Genomic DNA, 18170 nt, shown 5'->3' on the forward strand with positions numbered 1-18170 from the left:
CTGGTCTACAAAGCAAGTCCAGGACAGCCAGGAGGAAAAAAAAAAAAAAAAAAAAAAGGAAAGGAAAGGAAAAAAAAAAAAAAAAAAAAAGGGACAGCACCTGAGGAAAGACACTTGAGATTGTCGTCTGGCCTGCAGACACATGTGTACACACATGTACCCACCTACACAAACAGGCACACACAAGGAGAAATAGCAGAAGATGGATTTTACACATCAAAGACTGCAGAGTAGCCTGGTGGAGTCATCCCACAGACATGTTTATTTGGCTCATAATGTTTCTCTATATTTACACTGATTGTCAGCATTGAAAAATAGGGAGATTTATCAGCAGCAGCTGATTGAGGTGTTTTGAAATATCAAGAGGCTGATGATACTGGACTGGGACTCTGCATGGGAATTACTCTCTCAAGTGGGGGTACCCTGAGAGGGAGGTGTTCTTCCCATTGCTGCCCAGCGCCCTCATGCCTCTCACCCTCTTGAGCTCCCAGCATCTGAAGTCACAGTCCTGATACCCTATGCTTGTGAACGCCTTCAAAGATCCTTGTGCACTTTGATTTTATATTTTGAGTTTATATTACTATGCTATACATAGTATCTGAAAAAGGTGAGATAGTTTCTGTCCTGCTAGAGTGGCAGGCTAGCGGGAAAGCTAGACAAAGGTGACAGCAATCTAGCAAGGGAGCCTAGGAGACAGTAAAGAGTATCTCTCTTCCCAAAGCATTTTGCCCCACTGCCTATTTTTTTGTAAATAAAGTTTTATTGGAACACAGCTATACCCAGTCCTATTGGTATTTTGTGTGGCTCCTCTATCATGCTGCAATGGCAGAGTTGACTGGTTTTAGCCGAGAACATATTGCATATGAAGCCAAAATACTTACTGTCCCGGCCCTGTACAGAGCCAGTTTGCCAACGGTTGACATAGAGTATCCAGTCTCATTTCTAGATGTGTTAATATGCCACTGTGCATGTGTTCATAGCAGCTAGAAGGCTGTAGAGCAACAGCTTAGCCAAATGGTCTGCACTGTAGTGTCACCACTGGCATACCAGCTCAGCCTCCCCACAAGGCTGGAGACGAGCTCATGGGGTATCCCCCACTGTGGAGCCAGCTTTCTGCTGCTAAGCTTAACTGCCTTTGGGCTCACAGGGTGTAGCCCTGCGACTATGCCCCTGTTCCCAAGTGGGAGAGAGCTGGAGAGGAGGAGGGAGGACACACATCTAAGCACTTTAAGAATTAGATAGACTGCCAGGTGAGTGCCATGGCACACACAGTCTCAGCACATGGGAGGCTGAAGCAGGGAGGCTCTGGTCAGCCTGGGCTACATAGACTTATCCATCTCAAAAAGCAAAACAAGAAAGTGTGAACTCCTAGGGTCTTATGAGGCTTTGGAAAGCCTGACCCGGGCAGCCACAATGGCCTTGGGTGTGTCACCTTTATTTGGAGAAATTTATCTAGAAAAGCAGTCCCACTCAGCCCCAACTCTGCCTTGAGACACCCAAAGGTTTTATTTTATTTCACTTTTTTTTTAAGGTTTTTTGAGACAGGATTTCTCTGTGTAACAGCCCTCACTGTCCTAGATTTGCTTTGTAGACCAGACTGGCCTTGAACTCACAGAGATCCATCTGCCTCTGCCTCCTGAGTACTGGGATTAAAGACATGTGCCTCGATGCCTGGCTACCCAGAGGTTTTATACTGGGTTATATTGGGCTCATAGCTATATTTCCTCATTCAAAATTGATTTCACATGAATTCCAGGATGTTTCATTCTTATGATAAGGGGCTTTGGCTACACTGAGCCCGCAGGTGATGAGCAGTGGTATCTTAGGGTTTATTACTGAGAAGAGACACCATAACCATGGCAACTCTAGTAAATGAAAACATTTACTTGGGGCAGGCTTACAGTTTCAGAGGTTTTGTCCATTACCATCATGGCAGAAAACATGACAGTGTGAAGACTGACATGGTGTTGGAGACAGAACTAAGAGTTCTACATCTTGATTGACAGGCAGCAAGGAGAGACTGTGTTCCACACTGGGCATAGCTTCAGCATAGGTGACCTCTAAATCTGCCCCCACAGTGACACACTTTTTCCAACAAATGCCACACTTCCTGATAGTGGCACTCCCTATGGCCAAACATGCAAACACTTGAGTCCAGAGGGTCATTCCTATCCAAACCACCACAAGTGGCTACCCCCTGACCTTGGATATGTGCTGATGGTTTGACCCCTTTTTGGTTGGTGGCACAAGTCTTCAAGAGCACACATGTTTCATGGCATATATAGGCCTTTCCTGTAGGCACCCAAGGTTTCTCCTGAGCCACCTTGGGCAGCTGTCCATTCCTGCACATGTCACATTCTTTCCCAGATGTTCTACCTCGTTTGTGATGCCTTCTTGGTCAGCTGTACCCTTTCAACTTCTCCTACCTTGCAGACTGTGGTAACAGGCCCCGGGGTGAGGAATTACCTCTTCCTGTCCAGGAGGCTTCCCACCAGGCCAAAGCAGGACTGGCCTCCTGCCTGTTTCCCTGTGGTAGTGGATCCTGCTCTTCTGTTGAGTGCAGAAGCCTGGCAAACAGGTGTTTGCTGGATTGACAAAGAGCAATTAGCCTCCTTGTCCCCTGTAGAATTTCCATCTACTCTCCATAAAGTAGACTCATAACTACATCTCCAAACATTTCACCTTCCTTTTTCTCTAATAGTCACGTTTGCTTTCCCCAGACAAGGCCTGCGTAGTAGTTCAGCCAGGCTTGCTACCGTGCCTTGACGAAGCTCCCTTTGCTGGGACTCAGAAGTCTTGCTTTTCAGCTACATTCCATCTCTCCAGTTTTCACCCCAGCAAAGTTGTGTTCACTCCCAACACCTGCCTTACCGTGGAGCCCACTGCTACCTTGAAACCCTTAAGTAATAGAGTCTCTAACAATGTAGTATCTCGGTGTTTGCACATTTTGTCATCAAAGAAAATAAAGAGTCCTTTAGGTACATTGTGGAGAGCCACCCAAAATCACATATTAAAGCTGGAAGGGACTTAATGGCTCGATTCCAGAGTTCCATTTGAGGGGAGGGGCGGCGCTTAAATTGTCTTAGTTCTCAGAGGACTTTAAGCAGAAATTGTGAGGTCTGCAAGCCCATGTACTAGACACGATATAAAGGACTCCCATGGCCAATCTTCCTGTTGCCCCTGCTCCATCAGTGCCTTGTGACTCCCAAGACCACTTTGCATACTCAATAATAGTCATTTTTGCTGGCTTCTTCGCAGAGCACGTAATTTCCGTGGTATATAAAACAAAGCCGAGCATGGTGCTGTCCAGGGTGGTGCAGTGCTGCACATCTATCCGCCCAGTGCTTGGCAGGTGGAGGCAGGAGAGTCAGCACAAAGCCAGTCTAGGCCACATGAGACTCTGCCTAGAACATTAACAAAAAGCCAGACATGGTGGTGCATGCCTTTAATCCCAACACCCAGGGAGGCAGAGGCAGGTGGATCACTGTGAGGCCAAGGCCAGCCTGGTCTACAAAGTGAGTCCAGGTCAGCCAGGTGACACAGAGAAGCCCTGTTTAGAAAAAAAAAAATCAGAAAAAATAAAAAGAAAGAAAATTAACAAAACAAGCTGGGAGGTGGTGGTGTACGCCTTTAATCCCAGCACTTCGGAGGCAGAGGCAGGTGGATCTCTGTGAGTTCGAGGCCAGCCTGGTCTACACAGCGAGTTCCAGGACAGCCAGAGCTGTTACACAGAGAAACCCTGTCACAGAAAAAAAGAAAGAAAGAAAGAAAGAAAGAAAAAATCCACAGAAACCCCACACTAACAGTATCTCCCTATTAGAGCACTTAGAAGAATTACATTTATATGTGCAAAGCCTAAGGCATGAACGAGTCTGGAATATGAAGTGCATTTGTGTTAGCTTCATCGATGTTGCTCTCATGGTCATTTCCCACACATGAGCCTTTGCTTGTCTGACACTTTGCTGGAGGGACCAACTGTGTAGACTTTGGACTTGACCACACATACGGGGAGGCAAGCAGGAAAGGTAAGAGTGGGAGTGGGAGGGCACTGCGCCACTTGGCAGCTTCTGCTCTTGGCTCCTGACAGCTTTAGCAGGCAGGATGACAGGCCTTGCACCACCAGATCTTTCAGTTTTTCACAAGAGTTCAGAACTTGGGATTTTGAGATGTGAAATCTCCCAAGTTTTAACTGTTGGCTGAAAAGATATGTATTTTAAAAAGATGTTATGGAGACTAGACGAACATCTGTGCCCAGATTCAGCTACTGAGTGGCTCTTGGATCTAGCCTGATGACTGTTACTTATCGACTGTGGAGGCTTGCTTAAGGCCCAGGGGAGCTGAGAGCCTGACAGTGGTAACTTCCTGGGGTAGGGGCAGCACCCACATCTGCTTCAGCTCAGCTCCCTTACTCTTTCCCCACATATTTCTACTTATGAACTCTGTGGTTGTATCATTTGTTTTAAGCCTGCGGGAGCAAACTATGAGAACCCTTAAGAGGGGGGTCAGGCTTCCCCTCCCTCTGTGGGTGCCCCACTCCTCGTCATGTTCCTGCAGAGGAGGAAGTAGGACCGAGCTTGGGAATTGAACTGGGGTATGCGTGCACATTCTGACTTGAAAAAAATCACTTAGCTCCTCCATCCTGAAGCACCTGTACTTTATTTGGAGGGATAGAGAAGGATACTGTGTATTCAGTAGATGCTCAGTAATATTAGCCATGATGGTCCACAACTGCAGTCTCAGCTGTTTGTGTGGCTGAGGCTGGAGGATTATCATTCCAAGGCCAGCTTGGCTTCATAAAGAAACTATTACCAAAGACTAAACCAAATCAAAACAAAGTCCCTGAAAAGGTCTGTCTGGAGAAGGAATGCACCTTTCCAGCAGGATTCTTTAGGTGCTCCAGCAGTTTTTAAGGCAGTTGAAAAGGTTATTTGGGAGTCACTTTGTCTTGTATGGCAAGCCCAGGCTAAAAGAGGCCAGCTGGGCTGTGCAGGGAAAATGGATTCAGTAATTTATGTGGCCCACATAGAGATAGACCAGAATCCATTTCAGCTTGGGAATGCTGTTTTCGCAGAAGCCACTGGTTATGTTGTAGAAGTGTGGTTTTTCTTTACCTTACTCATTTCCCAGTGGTCTCCAAAGGAGTGTCAAACACATTCAGTCATATTCTGTTTTACCACACCAGAAGTGGGGGCTGGGGGAGGATGAGGAAAGTGTCAAGATGGTAAGTTGTGGGAGTCATTCTCTTTCTATTGTGTGTGTGTGTGTGTGTGTGTGTGTGTGTGTGTGTGTGTGTGTGTGTACTTGTGGACATGGCGGTCAGAGCATAAGTGGTAGGAGTCATTCTCTTTCTTCCATGTGGGTCCCAGGATTAGAACTCAGCTCTTGAGGTTTGGCAACCAGTTCCTTTGCTGCTGAGCCTCTTACTGGCCCTGAGCTTCTATTCAGCTGCCCCTGGAAAATCTGGGCAAGTGTGGAGGCTGGAGCTGGTATGATGGTGAATACAGGGAACCCCAGTATTCAAGAAACTGAGGCATGGGAACTGTGCGTCTGAGGCCAGCTTGGGCTAAGAGTGAGATCCTGTACAGCAAGGGGTGGGTGGAGTTCAGGAGCTAGAAGAGGGACAGTGGAGAAGAATGAATATGTTTGGAGGGTATGTGGGAGCCAGGGCTCTTCAGAAGAAGCCAGGATCCCTGAATGTCAGTAGATCTGGGCGGAGGGATATAGGCCTCCCAGTTTATAGGTTTGTAAACTCTGTCTAGGCATACTCTTTCTTATCCCCAACAGTGGACGTCAGTGGACCTGTGACTGATCAGACCTCTTGACAGGTGGACCCTGCTACTCAGGCCTGGCAGTCTCAGCCACTGTGCTGCCTTGCCCTGCTCTCAGGCATCTGGGTGTGAGGCTGCAAGCCAGTACAAAGAATTCTGGGCAGGTTATAAATAACTACTTGCAGCTGCCAGCTGTGATTTGGATTTGGAAGGGAGAGGAGGGTCTTAGCATGACTTGTTTATCTCAGGTAATATTGCAGTAAACTGGGCCCTGGGAATTCTAGTTACAAGAAAATGCAAAGAAAGAGTGACAGGACCGTGGTGTCAGGCTTTCAGGGGGGAGTGTGGCTTAACGGCCCAGCTCTTCCTGGGGGTGCATGGGAGCAAAGGGGGTCCAGACATGGCTCCTGCTCTTGGCTAGTGGACTTCTGGCAGATCCTTATGTCTCAAAAGGGCCTCTAGGACTTAGAGGTAAAGAAATGTCGGCTCTTGGACCCTGCTCTGGGACCTCAGTGGTGAAGTTTACAGGTGATCAAGGCTTCTGGATAGTATTTAAGTATAACCTATGTGCCCCTCCCTTTTCTGTTGCTTCCTGTGAACCCACTGTAGGTTACAGCACCTACAGAGTGCTGTAAGGCAGTGTGATGTGAACACAGTGAGAATCAATTTATGCTGTGTTTAGAAAACAATGACAAGAGAAGTGCTGCGTGTTGCAAAGGTGCTTCCCCCACATATGTTCCTCTTGCTGTTTATTGGATCTGCACACATGGGCCTGTGGATAGGAGGAACTGACTGCAACTGGGAAAAGAAGTGATTTCCCAGTTTCCTGCCTCGTTACCGTATGGCAACTCATAAAAGAAAACATTTAATTGGGGGCTTGCTTACAGTCCATGGTCATCATGGCAGGAAACACAGTGGCAGGTAGGCAGGCAGGTATGGGGTTCAGAGATTCATAAGCAGGAGAGAGAGAGAGAGAGAGAGAATGAAAGAGAGAGAGAGAGAGAGAGAGAGAGAGAGAGAGAGAGAGAGAGAGAGGAAGAAGAAGAAGAAGAAGAAGAAGAAGAGAGAAAAGAGAAGAGAAGAGAAAGAAGGAGAGAGGAGAGAGATTGTCCAAGCTCACCTCCACTGACACACTTCCTCCAAGAAGGCCATATCTCTTAATCCTTCTCAAATAGTGCTTCTCCTAGTGACTAAGCATCAAATATATGAGCCTATGGGACCATTCTCATTCAAAGCACAACAGTTACTTACTGTTAGACTGGAAAGTGGAGGCCTGAAATTTTTAGAAAATTATTTATCAGGCCAGTAGGATGGCTCAGTGGGTAAGGATGATTATGATTGCCGCCAAGCCTGAGGACCTGTGACCTCTGGAGCCCACATGGTGAACGGAAAAAAACAACTTCCATGTGTTGTCTTCTGACTTCTGAATTAGGCACACCCCCATCCCACTCCTGCCTGCAAAATAAATGTAGTAAAAATAATTAGTCAGGAGGCAGGGCTGATCTACAAAGCAAGTTCCAGAACAGCCAGGGTTGTTGCACAGAGAAATCCTGTCTTGACGACAATGACGATGACGATGACGATGACGATGATGATAACAGCAATAACAATAATAATAGTAATAACAATTATTATTATTTGTCAACATTTGAAAATAAAAAGCTTTCTCATAACACTGAATTAATAACTTCTCTGGAAAAATCAGAACTGACTAAACAAGCCAGGTGTGGTATTACACACCTGTAATCTCAGTGCTGGGGAAGGTTGAGGTGAGAAGACTAAGCGCAGTTCAAGGTCAGCCTGGGTTACAGAGTCTTTAACAACAACAGCTAGCCAGAGAAGGCCCACATTCCTGTATAGAAACCAGTCACAAGCTAAGCACCATGAGGCTGGATAGCTGCTCTTCACACTGTTAGGGTCCTGCCATGCTGCCACTTTATCTGCTTGACCCTGACATGTGTGTTCGCCCTGCAGTAGGTGGAAGCCAGAATCAGGGTTCAGAGGTATGCAGAAGTTGAAGTGAGTCAGAGAGTGCTCAGGGCATGGGTAAGAATGACACTGGCCTTGAGGGGTGCTCGGGGCATGGGTAGGAATGACACCGGTCTTGAGGGGTGCTCGGGGCATGGGTAGGAATGACGCCGGTCTTGAGGGGTGCTCGGGGCATGGATAGGAATGACGCTGGTCTTGAGGGGTGCTCAGGGCATGGGTAGGAATGACACTGGTCTTGAGGGGTGCTCAGGGCATGGGTGGGAATGACACTGGCCTTGAGGGGTGCTCGGGGCATGGGTGGGAATGACGCCGGTCTTGAGGGGTCCTGGGGCATGGGTAGGAATGACACTGGTCTTGAGGGGTGCTTGGGGCATGGGTAGGAATGACGCCGGTCTTCAGGGGTGCTGGGGCATGGATAGGAATGACGCTGGTCTTGAGGGGTGCTCGGGGCATGGGTAGGAATGACACTGGTCTTGAGGGGTGCTCGGGGCATGGGTGGGAATGACACTGGTCTTGAGGGGTGCTTGGGGCATGGGTAGGAATGACGCCGGTCTTGAGGGGTGCTAAGGGCATGGGTAGGAATGACACTGGCCTTGAGGGGTGCTCGGAGAATGGGTGGGAATGACACTGGTCTTGAGGGGTGCTTGGGGCATGGGTGGGAATGACGCCGGTCTTGAGGGGTGCTCGGGCATGGGTGGGAATGACGCCGGTCTTGAGGGGTGCTTGGGGCATGGGTGGGAATGACACTGGCCTTGAGGGATGCTCGGGGCATGGGTGGGAATGACACCGGTCTTGAGGGGTGCTCGGGGCATGGGTAGGAATGACGCCGGTCTTGAGGGGTGCTCGGGGCATGGGTAGGAATGACGCCGGTCTTGAGGGGTGCTCAGGGCATGGGTAGGAATGACACTGGCCTTGAGGGGTGCTCGGGGCATGGGTAGGAATGACGCCGGTCTTGAGGGGTGCTCGGGGCATGGGTAGGAATGACACTGGTCTTGAGGGGTGCTCGGGCGCATGGGTAGGAATGACACTGGCATTGAGGGGTGCTCGGGCATGGGTAGGCATGACACTGGTCTGAGGGTGCTCGAGGCATGGGTAGGAATGACACTGGTCTTGAGGGGTGCTCGGGGCATGGGTAGGAATGACACTGGCCTTGAGGGGTGCTCGGGCATGGGTAGGAATGACACTGGCCTTGAGGGGTGCTCGGGGCATGGGTAGGAATGACGTCGGTCTTGAGGGGTGCTCGGGGCATGGGTGGGAATGACACTGGCCTTGAGGGGTGCTCGGGGCATGGGTAGGAATGACACTGGTCTTGAGGGGTGCTCGGGGCATGGGTAGGAATGACACTGGCCTTGAGGGGTGCTCGGGGCATGGGTAGGAATGACACTGGTCTTGAGGGGTGCTCGGGGCATGGGTAGGAATGACACTGGTCTTGAGGGGTGCTCGGGGCATGGGTAGGAATGACACTGGTCTTGAGTGGTGCTGGGGCATGGGTAGGAATGACACTGGTCTTGAGGGGTGCTCAGGGCATGGGTAGGAATGACACTGGTCTTGAGGGGTGCTCGGAGCATGGGTAGGAATGACACTGGTCTTGAGGGGTGCTCGGGGCATGGGTAGGAATGACACTGGCCTTGAGGGGTGCTGGGGCATGGGTAGGAATGACACTGGCCTTGAGGGGTGCTCGGGGCATGGGTAGGAATGACGCCAGTCTTGAGGGCTGTGCTGGCACCACACTTGTCAGACTCCCTTCCTTGTTCTAGGTCCTTGGGAAAGTCATTTTACTTCTTTGACCCAGAGCTTTGTGGCTGAACATAATGCATTTCGAAAGCCACAGTGATGGGAGAGTCAGTGCTAGTGAAAGCATCTCCAGCTGCCATGGCACAGGTCTGACTGGCCTCTTTAATCTTTCCCCATTTTCCTTCCTTATCTTCTCTAGCCACTCAGTAAAACTTTGCCCTCAAATTAGTGAGAGGTCACCATAGGCTTAGCTAAGAAACTGTTGTCACTGTTTTTTGTCATCCCTTCATTCTTAACTCCCTGCCTTCCAGTGATCTCTTTAGAGGTTTGTCCTTCTGCAAATGCTGTGTTGTTCTTTCAGCAAGCTCCCAGGCATGACGTTCCTCAACAGACTCCCTCCAAGCCCTCTCAGGCTCCTCATGGGAAAGCCCTTAGCACTTCTCATATGTTATGTTTTCCCAAATTTTAATTTTAATTTTTATGCATGTGTGTATGCATGTTTACATTTGTGTGGGCACAATGTGTGTGTAGGGGGGAAGGGTTGTCTGTGTATATGAAGTCCCAAGGTTGATGTTGGGACTCATCCTGGCTCTTCTACCTTATTCTATGAGACAGAGTCTCTCAGGTAGGCCCACGGTTTGCCGATGTAGCTGGAGCCACTAGCAGTTTGCACTGGGAATTCCCCTTCCTTGCCTTCTGAAGCTGGGATTACAAGAGACCTGCCATATTAACCTGGCAGTTATGCAGGTTCTGGGGAGCAAAGTCCATTTAACCACTGAACCATGTCCCCAAATCACTCTTTATTTTCTTTCCCCCTTTTCTTCCTTCCTCCCTTCCTTCCAGCTCTCTCCTTTTAAAGGATTTGTTTACTTTTGTTTTATACGTGTTTTACCTGCATGTGTGTCTGAGCACCACATGTATGCAGTGCCCACAGAAGCCAGAAGGGGGCATCAGGTTCCCTAGACCTGGAGTTACAGAGAGTTGGGTGCTGGGAACTGACTCCAGGCTTTCTCATGAGCAGCCAGTGCTTTTACCTGCTGAGCCATCTCTCCAGCCCCTTTTGCTTATTAGATGTGGCCATCTTACACAAACACATTTTCCAAGCTGTTGTCTATTTTTTTTTTTTTTTTACTTAGTTTTAATGTTTTCTAGTCACTTTTTATTTTCAGGACTGGACATTGAACTCAGGGACTTAGCATGCAAGGCAGGCACTCCCACCACTGAGCTCCAATCCTCTTTCAGCTTTTGAGTGTTGCTTTTTATCCAGTGATTTGCCATGCTTATCCAGTAGTTCCCCATTGATGCAGTGGCCCTCACAGGCCAGAAGAGGGTGTCAAAGCCCCTGGAACTGCCTTCTAGGCAATTGTGACCTGCTTGAGGTGGTTGCAGGGAACCAAACTCAGTCCTCTGCAAGGACACTATGTGCTGTCAATCACTGAGCCATTTCTTCAGCCCCTTATCTGGCAAATTATGATACTGTGGATAACACACACACACACACACACACACACACACACACTTCCTGTTTGTGGACACTATAGACTCCACAGCAAGTTTCTTGCAAAGATGTTGCCAGCTCAAGAGAAAATGTCCTTTGTGCTTCTGAGCATGTTGCCAACATGCTCTCCAAAGGAGCTGAGCCATTTTGTGTTCCACCCAGCAAGGCCTTTCTTAGATCCTTTTATTACTCTCAGGCTGTTAGGTGAGAGGGACCGTTTTAGTGTAAATTAAATTGCATGTGCACACACAAAGTGCAGCATGAACCATCGTACTTAGACAACAGAAAATCAGTTGGTCTCATTGGTCACAACATGGAAGCACCATCAATCTCCTGGGGACAAACAAGTCCTTTGTTCTAGTTCCTTGTGATGGAATCTGTGGCCCAGGCTTTCTGTGCTGTGGGATTTGCACGAGTCACCTTTATTCTCCAAAGCCCGGAAGGGAAAATGGAATGCCAAGCCTGCCCCTCCATGGTTGGCATTAGTTCCCCATCTTCTCAGGAAGCCATCTGGCAGGCAGGGAGCGCCAGCTCCACCAGGGAGCCATTTGCTTCCAATCTCTTTATTAATTGCTCTGGGAGCCTGAGACAGATTAAATGCTGCATCACAGAATGACTCCTTCTCTCACACACCTCCCCAGCACTTTGCTGTACTGCCTTTGCTCTCAGACTAGGCTTAATGACCTGGCTGAGGGACAGTGACACATAGTGGTTACGACAGGCTCCCTCTGGGGCTGCTCTACTCACCAGCTTTGTGACATTGAGCAAGTGTCCCAACCTCTTTGGGTCTCATGACGTTATCTGACACTGGGTAATAGCAGTGTCAACTTCCTTGGCAGAGGGAGGTGTCAGTGAGTTAATAATGGTCCCAGCTTGGAGCCTAATGCCCTGACCACAGGTACAACCGTCGGGTGATGATAATGATGGTGCCAGTGATGGTGACAGCAGTTAAGTGCACACTTTTATGACAATTTGTAAGCCTTTCAGTCATTCACCCACAGTCTACCTCTCCTTACTTCATTAGTTTATAACAATGAGAATAATAGCATCCCTCTAAAGCAAAAATTATTCAACCCCCAGCACCAATAAAAATAATAATAATAAAAAAAAAGCAAGCCTTTGGCAACTCTGCCCTGCTGCCTGCTTTTGTAAGTAAAGATTTATTGGAACAGTTATGCTGTTTAATTGCCTATTACCCATGTCTACTTTTCCTCTACAGTGGCAAAGTATCAGTGCCAAAGACCTTATAGTCTTAAGACCTTATGCATTACACAGTCAATAATACTTATTGTGTGACCCTTTATAGAAGATGTTTACTGATCCCTGATTAACTCGGTTGTGAGGATTCAGGAAGAACTCTTCAAAGCTGACTACAGCGGGTGGCTAGCACAGTAGAGCTGTGGTAGCCAGGTGCTGACCTTCCATGAATGCAGGACCATGCTCTTGCCTGTATCTCCATCCCTTTCTCCTGCCTGACTAGAGAAAAATAGAGGGAACAGCTGAATAGGAATAGTTTAATGAGGAATACCATAAAGATATATTTTGCATGTGTATTTTTATCATGTTCTATATATTTCCATATGCACCAGATTTTACACATGGGCATTAGTCTGCAGCAGTGGGCCTAAAAAGCTGTGCCCTGTCCATTATGAATGGCTTAAGCTCATTTTCAAGGTAATTTTGACATGATTTTCCTCCTGCCTGATGACTTCAGATGAAGACATGACTCCCTCTAAGTGGTAGCGGTGAATATCATGTACATCTAGAGCAAAGTAAAACTGAAGTGTCAGATCCTAACCGCTGACAATAAATCCTAAGTGCAGATAAAGCCCTGTGCAAGCCATAAACGGAGGAAACGTGCTCTATTTACAAAAGCTCAGCGGGTTCACGTCTCTTTTCATTTCCCCAGGCACACATCTGTCCTCTAAAGCGAAGCACACACGTAGCATTTACATCTGGCCTTATTTATTGCTCTAGAGCTGATGTAGGCAGGTCACCTTGCAAAGTGCAGAGGAACACCCCTCTCATTTTGCAGGCAGTGGATATTGATATTAATGTCACCTTTTCTCACTTCTCTCTCTCGGTTGTTGTGAGAATAAACGAGCCACAAGTAGGAAGACACCCTGAGATGCCAGATGCAGCAGGCAGGTGTGGAGGAATCCGAGTACATTCCTCCTGTTTTTGCCAAAAAGTGGTCATCATAGAGCGACTTGCAGGAGAGAGAGAGGCTTCCGGGTGTGAGGACCCAGCCAGCTTTTGGGGAGATTAGATACAAATGTTCATAATTAGAGTGCATTATCTGCATTGGAAGATAAGCAAATTATTTTTCAATTTAATGAATAAAGACACTTTTAATTAACTCCAGAAGAGAGATGTGTCTTTAAGTTTTACTAAGTAGTTAAGATTTGTGTGTGTGGCCCACTTCAAGTTTTGTCTTAACTGTGTGTTGACATTTCATTTTGTTTTATTTGTGTATATATGTGGTGTAGTGATGGAACACAAAGCTTTATACATACTAGGCAGGCATTCAGCTACCATTAGGCCATTTCCCAGCCCATAATGGAATTTTAGGAGATGAACAGCACAAATCCAGTGATGATTTGGAATCACTCACCTTTTATTTCATTTTATTTATTTCTCACTATGTGGCTCTAGCTGGCCTCAAGCCCACAGCAATCTGCCTACTTCTATCTTCCAATCGCTGAGATTAAAGACATGTGTCATCACATCCAGCTTCAGCAGTCAGGAGACAGCTGCATCCCAGAGTTGTTCTGTGCGCTCCCAGAGCAGAGCCTCAGTTGGTGTGACTGATGAAGGAAGGGCTTTGCCAGACTTAAGCTGCGCCATTGGCTCCTAACATTGTCACCTCTGTGGACATAGCTTGATCTTTTGGCATCCCTGGCCTCGGCCCTTAGAGTCTCTTCCAGCTCAGACCTGTCTGAGTCTGCTTTGTATGGATAGACTAGACAACCCGTCTTTCGTATCATCCTCTTTGGCCATCTCAAGGATCAGCTTGGAATCCACATGCTAACAGCCAAAGCAGGTGTGGCCAAGGGGTTCTGGAGTTTTCTCTCAAGGTCCTGTCCCAGAACATGGGGTTTCATGAAGCCATGACTAAATTAGCCAAGAACTAGATCTCCTTGTATATAAATTAATAAACTCTATGTGTGGGGGCAGGGGAGGGGTGGTGGTGGGGGGCGGGATTGGGTGGGACAGGTGCCTATGAAGGTCAGAAGAGGGGGTCTGAACACCTGAAGCTGGAATTACAGGTGGCTGTGGCCGCCTGACATGAGCACTAGGAATTAAACTCGGGTCCTCAGCAAACGTAGTATATGCCACTGAGATCTCGCTCCAGACCATTAAAAAGGCACTTTTATATTCACGTCAAAATTAAGCAGAAAGTACAGAATTCCCATTTAAGCCCTGTTTCACATAAACCCTACCTTATCATTTTTGTGGTGCCGAGGATGAAGCCTACCTAGGGCCTTGCCTGTGTTAGGCTTCCCCACCACAGACAGCGCATGGTGCAGTGCCTTGTTCTAGGCATGGTAAAGATCACTGAATGCTCAGTGGTTGTCTTATGGTGGAAAGGAAAACATACAGTGTCAGAAAAGCTTCAAGGGCGGGTGTGTGGATTGCAAAGCATGCTGAAGTTTCTTATCATTTCCTCCTGTCCTGACATTCTGGCATTGCTGTCTATCTGTCCCAGAGAAGGTGTCCCAGGGCTGTGCACAGCATCAGAGCTCACAAACAGGATTAGCCCCGCCTTGCCCCTCTCTCTTTGTGTCATAAAAACAGAAACCTGGGGCTGGGATTCTGCTGGGCTGTGCCTGGGTTGGGTGTCATCCCTAGTATGACACCCTGAGACTTGGAACATGGGTTACATATGGTCATGGTTGCCCCAGGACACTAACTCTGTGAACTGTGGAGAGACAAAAGGTTACACTCAGGGGTCATTGTGAGCAGAACAGATGTGTGGCCAGGTTTCTGTTACTGTAACAGATACCTGCGGACATTGGTTTATAAAGAGGAAATGTTTGTTTGAGCTCACAGTTTTGGAGGTTTCAGTAATGGTCTCTTGATCCACTGATTTTGGCCTGTGGCAAAGCAGCAACAGCATGGTGGGCACATGTGGGGGATGCTGCTCTGTCTCCTCATGGTGGCCAGGAAGCACAGAGGCAGAAGGAAGGGCTGGGCACCCCATAAGACTTAATTTCCCTGCACTGTGCCGACCTCCAAAAGGGTTTGCCACCTTCTAATAGCTCCAGAAGCTGGGGCTAAAGCTCCAAACACAGCATCTTGGCCACTTTTCTCATTGCTGAGACAAAATACCTGAAAGCAACAACTTAAGGAAGGAAAGGTTTAACTTTGGCTCACAGTTTGAGGTTCAGTATGTCAGGGCGCCATGGAAACAAGAGTGGCTCTGTCTAGTAGCACTCTCCTGTGAGGCCTTGGCTGTTTCCATGGCATATGCCAGGAAGCAGGGAACACGGGTCAGAACCAGGTGTGGATATAATTTGCAAAGGCCAAGCCCCTACTTCCTCCAGCCATGTCCTACTCTGAAGAGCTCAAAGCATGACATATGGACATTCAAGACCCAACTTTAGAAGCAGATAACTTGAAAAATAATTAAGACAAACACCTTTGTCTGAGATTTGGCCCCCATCTCTTCCTCCTCTTCCTCCTCCTCCTTCTCTTCCTCCTCCTCCTTCTCTTCCTCCTCCTCCTCCTCCCCTTCTCTTCCTCCTCCTCCCCTTCTCCTCCTCCTCTTTCTTTTCCTCTTCCCCCTCACTGGATTGTTACTAAACCTTTTTGTTTCTGCTTTTTGAGAGTTTCTTACCTTATAGAACATGTGGTGTGACAGTCACAAATAGGCACCTGGGGATCAAGTGGGCAGTGTAGGAGATACACTGACAGCACATAGTGACCTCTGTTTTCGATTTCAATACCAAAGCAGTCTGTTTGGAGCTTTTTCTAGTGGACACTCCCATCACGGGTGTGAAGGCATGCTTTTGGAAGGATGCATCTGCAGGAGAGGATGCCTCCTGAATTCATACATACCTTCAAATGCTAGCCTAAGACCTTCTGAAAAGAGCAGCGACTCTCTCTGAAATTGCCCATTATGTGAAGTGCGTGTGATTGCCGCTAGTTCACTCTGCACATCGCCTGAGCTGTGAGTCTGGGGCTTGGCGCAGCACCTCAGAATGCACCCACCTAAGTTTATGGCTATGCACACGGCAGACGGCATTTTTATGGAAGGTGTTTTATGTAATTCCAAACAATTTAATAGAAATGTAATTCGACAGGGAAAACTACAGTTCCTAGGCCTTTTCAGAGTGCAGATAATGGCCCAGATTAAAGGGCTAGAGCTTTGTTCATTATAGTCAAATGCCGTGAGTGTGTGAATTACCATTTTCCTTGCCGTTGGTCCATTTCAAAAGTGTGCCACTTTCCCATTATAATAACGGGCTACGTTTTCTTAGAATCATCTCATTATGATTGGTCCTGTCTTTTCAGTTTGCAAATAAAAAGCTTTTGCAGCTATAAACTAGTGGTTCCCAAGCAGCCTTACTCTCTGCTTCTGCTTTTGAACTGCTACAGGTCAGGCCCTGCGGAAGGTGGAGAGAAGCCGGTCCTGTTCTCGGGAGAGAAAGGAGGTAACTGCATCCACTGCTGTTTGCAAGACCCTGGAGACTGGGAGGGTGAACAGGTGTTCTGGGACCTCCTTCTCCTTTCTCTCGAAGAAGAGAGTTCCCAGCCTGAGTCCTGGGCCAAGTGAGAGCTGGCAGCCAGACTTGTCGACCCATTGCCACTTGTAATAACAATCTTTCTCAGAGTGCATCGGCGGGCTTGGTGTGACACTCACTCTAGACCTCAGCTGCTTAGAACAACAGCTAAACATTTAGTTCCTGAGTCTGTAGATGGCAATCCTTTAGGGTGTTTGCTGACAGGCCAGGCTCCCCTGCTCTCAGCTAGGGCTTGCTTGTGTCTGCGGAGCCTGCTGGGTGCTAGTCAAGGTTCCACATGCTGCCTCCTTCTCCAGCAAGCCTATTAGGTTTGTTCAATGGGGTTTCCAGGGCCTAAGAGGACGGAATGCCAGCTGCAAGACCTCCTGAGTCTCAGGTCTCCAACCGGTGCAGGCCACTGCCATCACTTATAAGAATAAATGCTTGTTTTTCAGCTGGGTCAAGGAGCTTCAGAGCAAGCCACAGGGCAGGCAAGGTTTAAGGGTGGAGAAAATAAACAGTGAAAGAGGGGAAAGGGGTGGGGAAATGGTTAGGTTTTTGTTTTCCTAAGACAAGAGCTCTCAGCCCAGATAGTCAAATAGTCTAGAACTTGCAATATATCCCAGGCTGGCCTTGTACTGGAGACTCCTCTTAAGTTCTGGACTAGCAGGTGTGCCACCACACCTAGGGCCAAGTCTCACTTCTTGTCTTTTGGTTATGAACCTAGCCTTTAACAGCTGAGCCCTAGGACTCACTTCTACATAGTACTTGCTCATTCTTGAAAGCTGCCACTGAGCCTATTTGCTCAGGACCTAGGCACCAGGACTAAAGGGTGGTATGACAACAGTTGCCATGTGTGCTGTGTACTTGGAAGACAAGTACCCCTTGACCGTTGCATTACAGTGTAAGAAACCATCATAGGATAGAGGAAGTGGGATTGCAGGGCAGAAACCACGCCACCTAACCCTGTCTACAGTATCAGCAAAGGCTTTGCTGGGCTAGAGAGATGGGATCAGCAGTTAAGCATGTGGGGGACATTGATCTTTCAGAGAACCAGAGTTGGGTTCCCAGCATTTACATAGGGTGGCTCACAACCACCTGTAACTCTAGCTCCAGATCTGACACTCTCCTGGTCTCCACAGATGCCTGCACTCATGAGCACATACCCACACAGGCACATGTACATAGTTAAAAAAAAAATTAATCTTAAGAAAGGGAGAAAGAGCAGGCTGTGGTGGTGCACCCCTTTAATCCCAGCACTCGAGAGGCAGAGGCAGGTGGATCACTGTGAGTTTGAGGCCAGCCTGGTCTACAAAGCCAGTCTAGGACAGCCAAGGCTACACAGAGAAATCCTGTCTTGAAGGAAAAGAAAGAAAGAAAGAAAGGGAGGGAGGAAGGAAGGAAGGAGGAAGGAAAGAGGAAGGCAGTCTTTTTAAGAGCTGTATGGATAAGCCT

At 48.0% G+C, this 18170-nt stretch overlaps 1 protein-coding gene across 1 annotated transcript in view; it reads left to right on the forward strand.

Annotated features, from left to right (window-relative positions):
* Window positions 1-18170, forward strand: part of Katnip (katanin interacting protein) — a 175366-nt gene that overhangs the window by 7892 nt on the left and 149304 nt on the right. Inside the window, exon 2 of the mRNA XM_051145201.1 lies at window positions 16591-16646. Within this exon, the coding sequence (XP_051001158.1) occupies window positions 16591-16646 (56 nt within the window). The remainder of the gene's footprint in view (window positions 1-16590; window positions 16647-18170) is intronic.

The sequence above is a fragment of the Acomys russatus genome, chromosome 5, assembly GCF_903995435.1.
Source record: "Acomys russatus chromosome 5, mAcoRus1.1, whole genome shotgun sequence".
NCBI classification, from domain to species: Eukaryota; Metazoa; Chordata; class Mammalia; order Rodentia; family Muridae; genus Acomys; species Acomys russatus.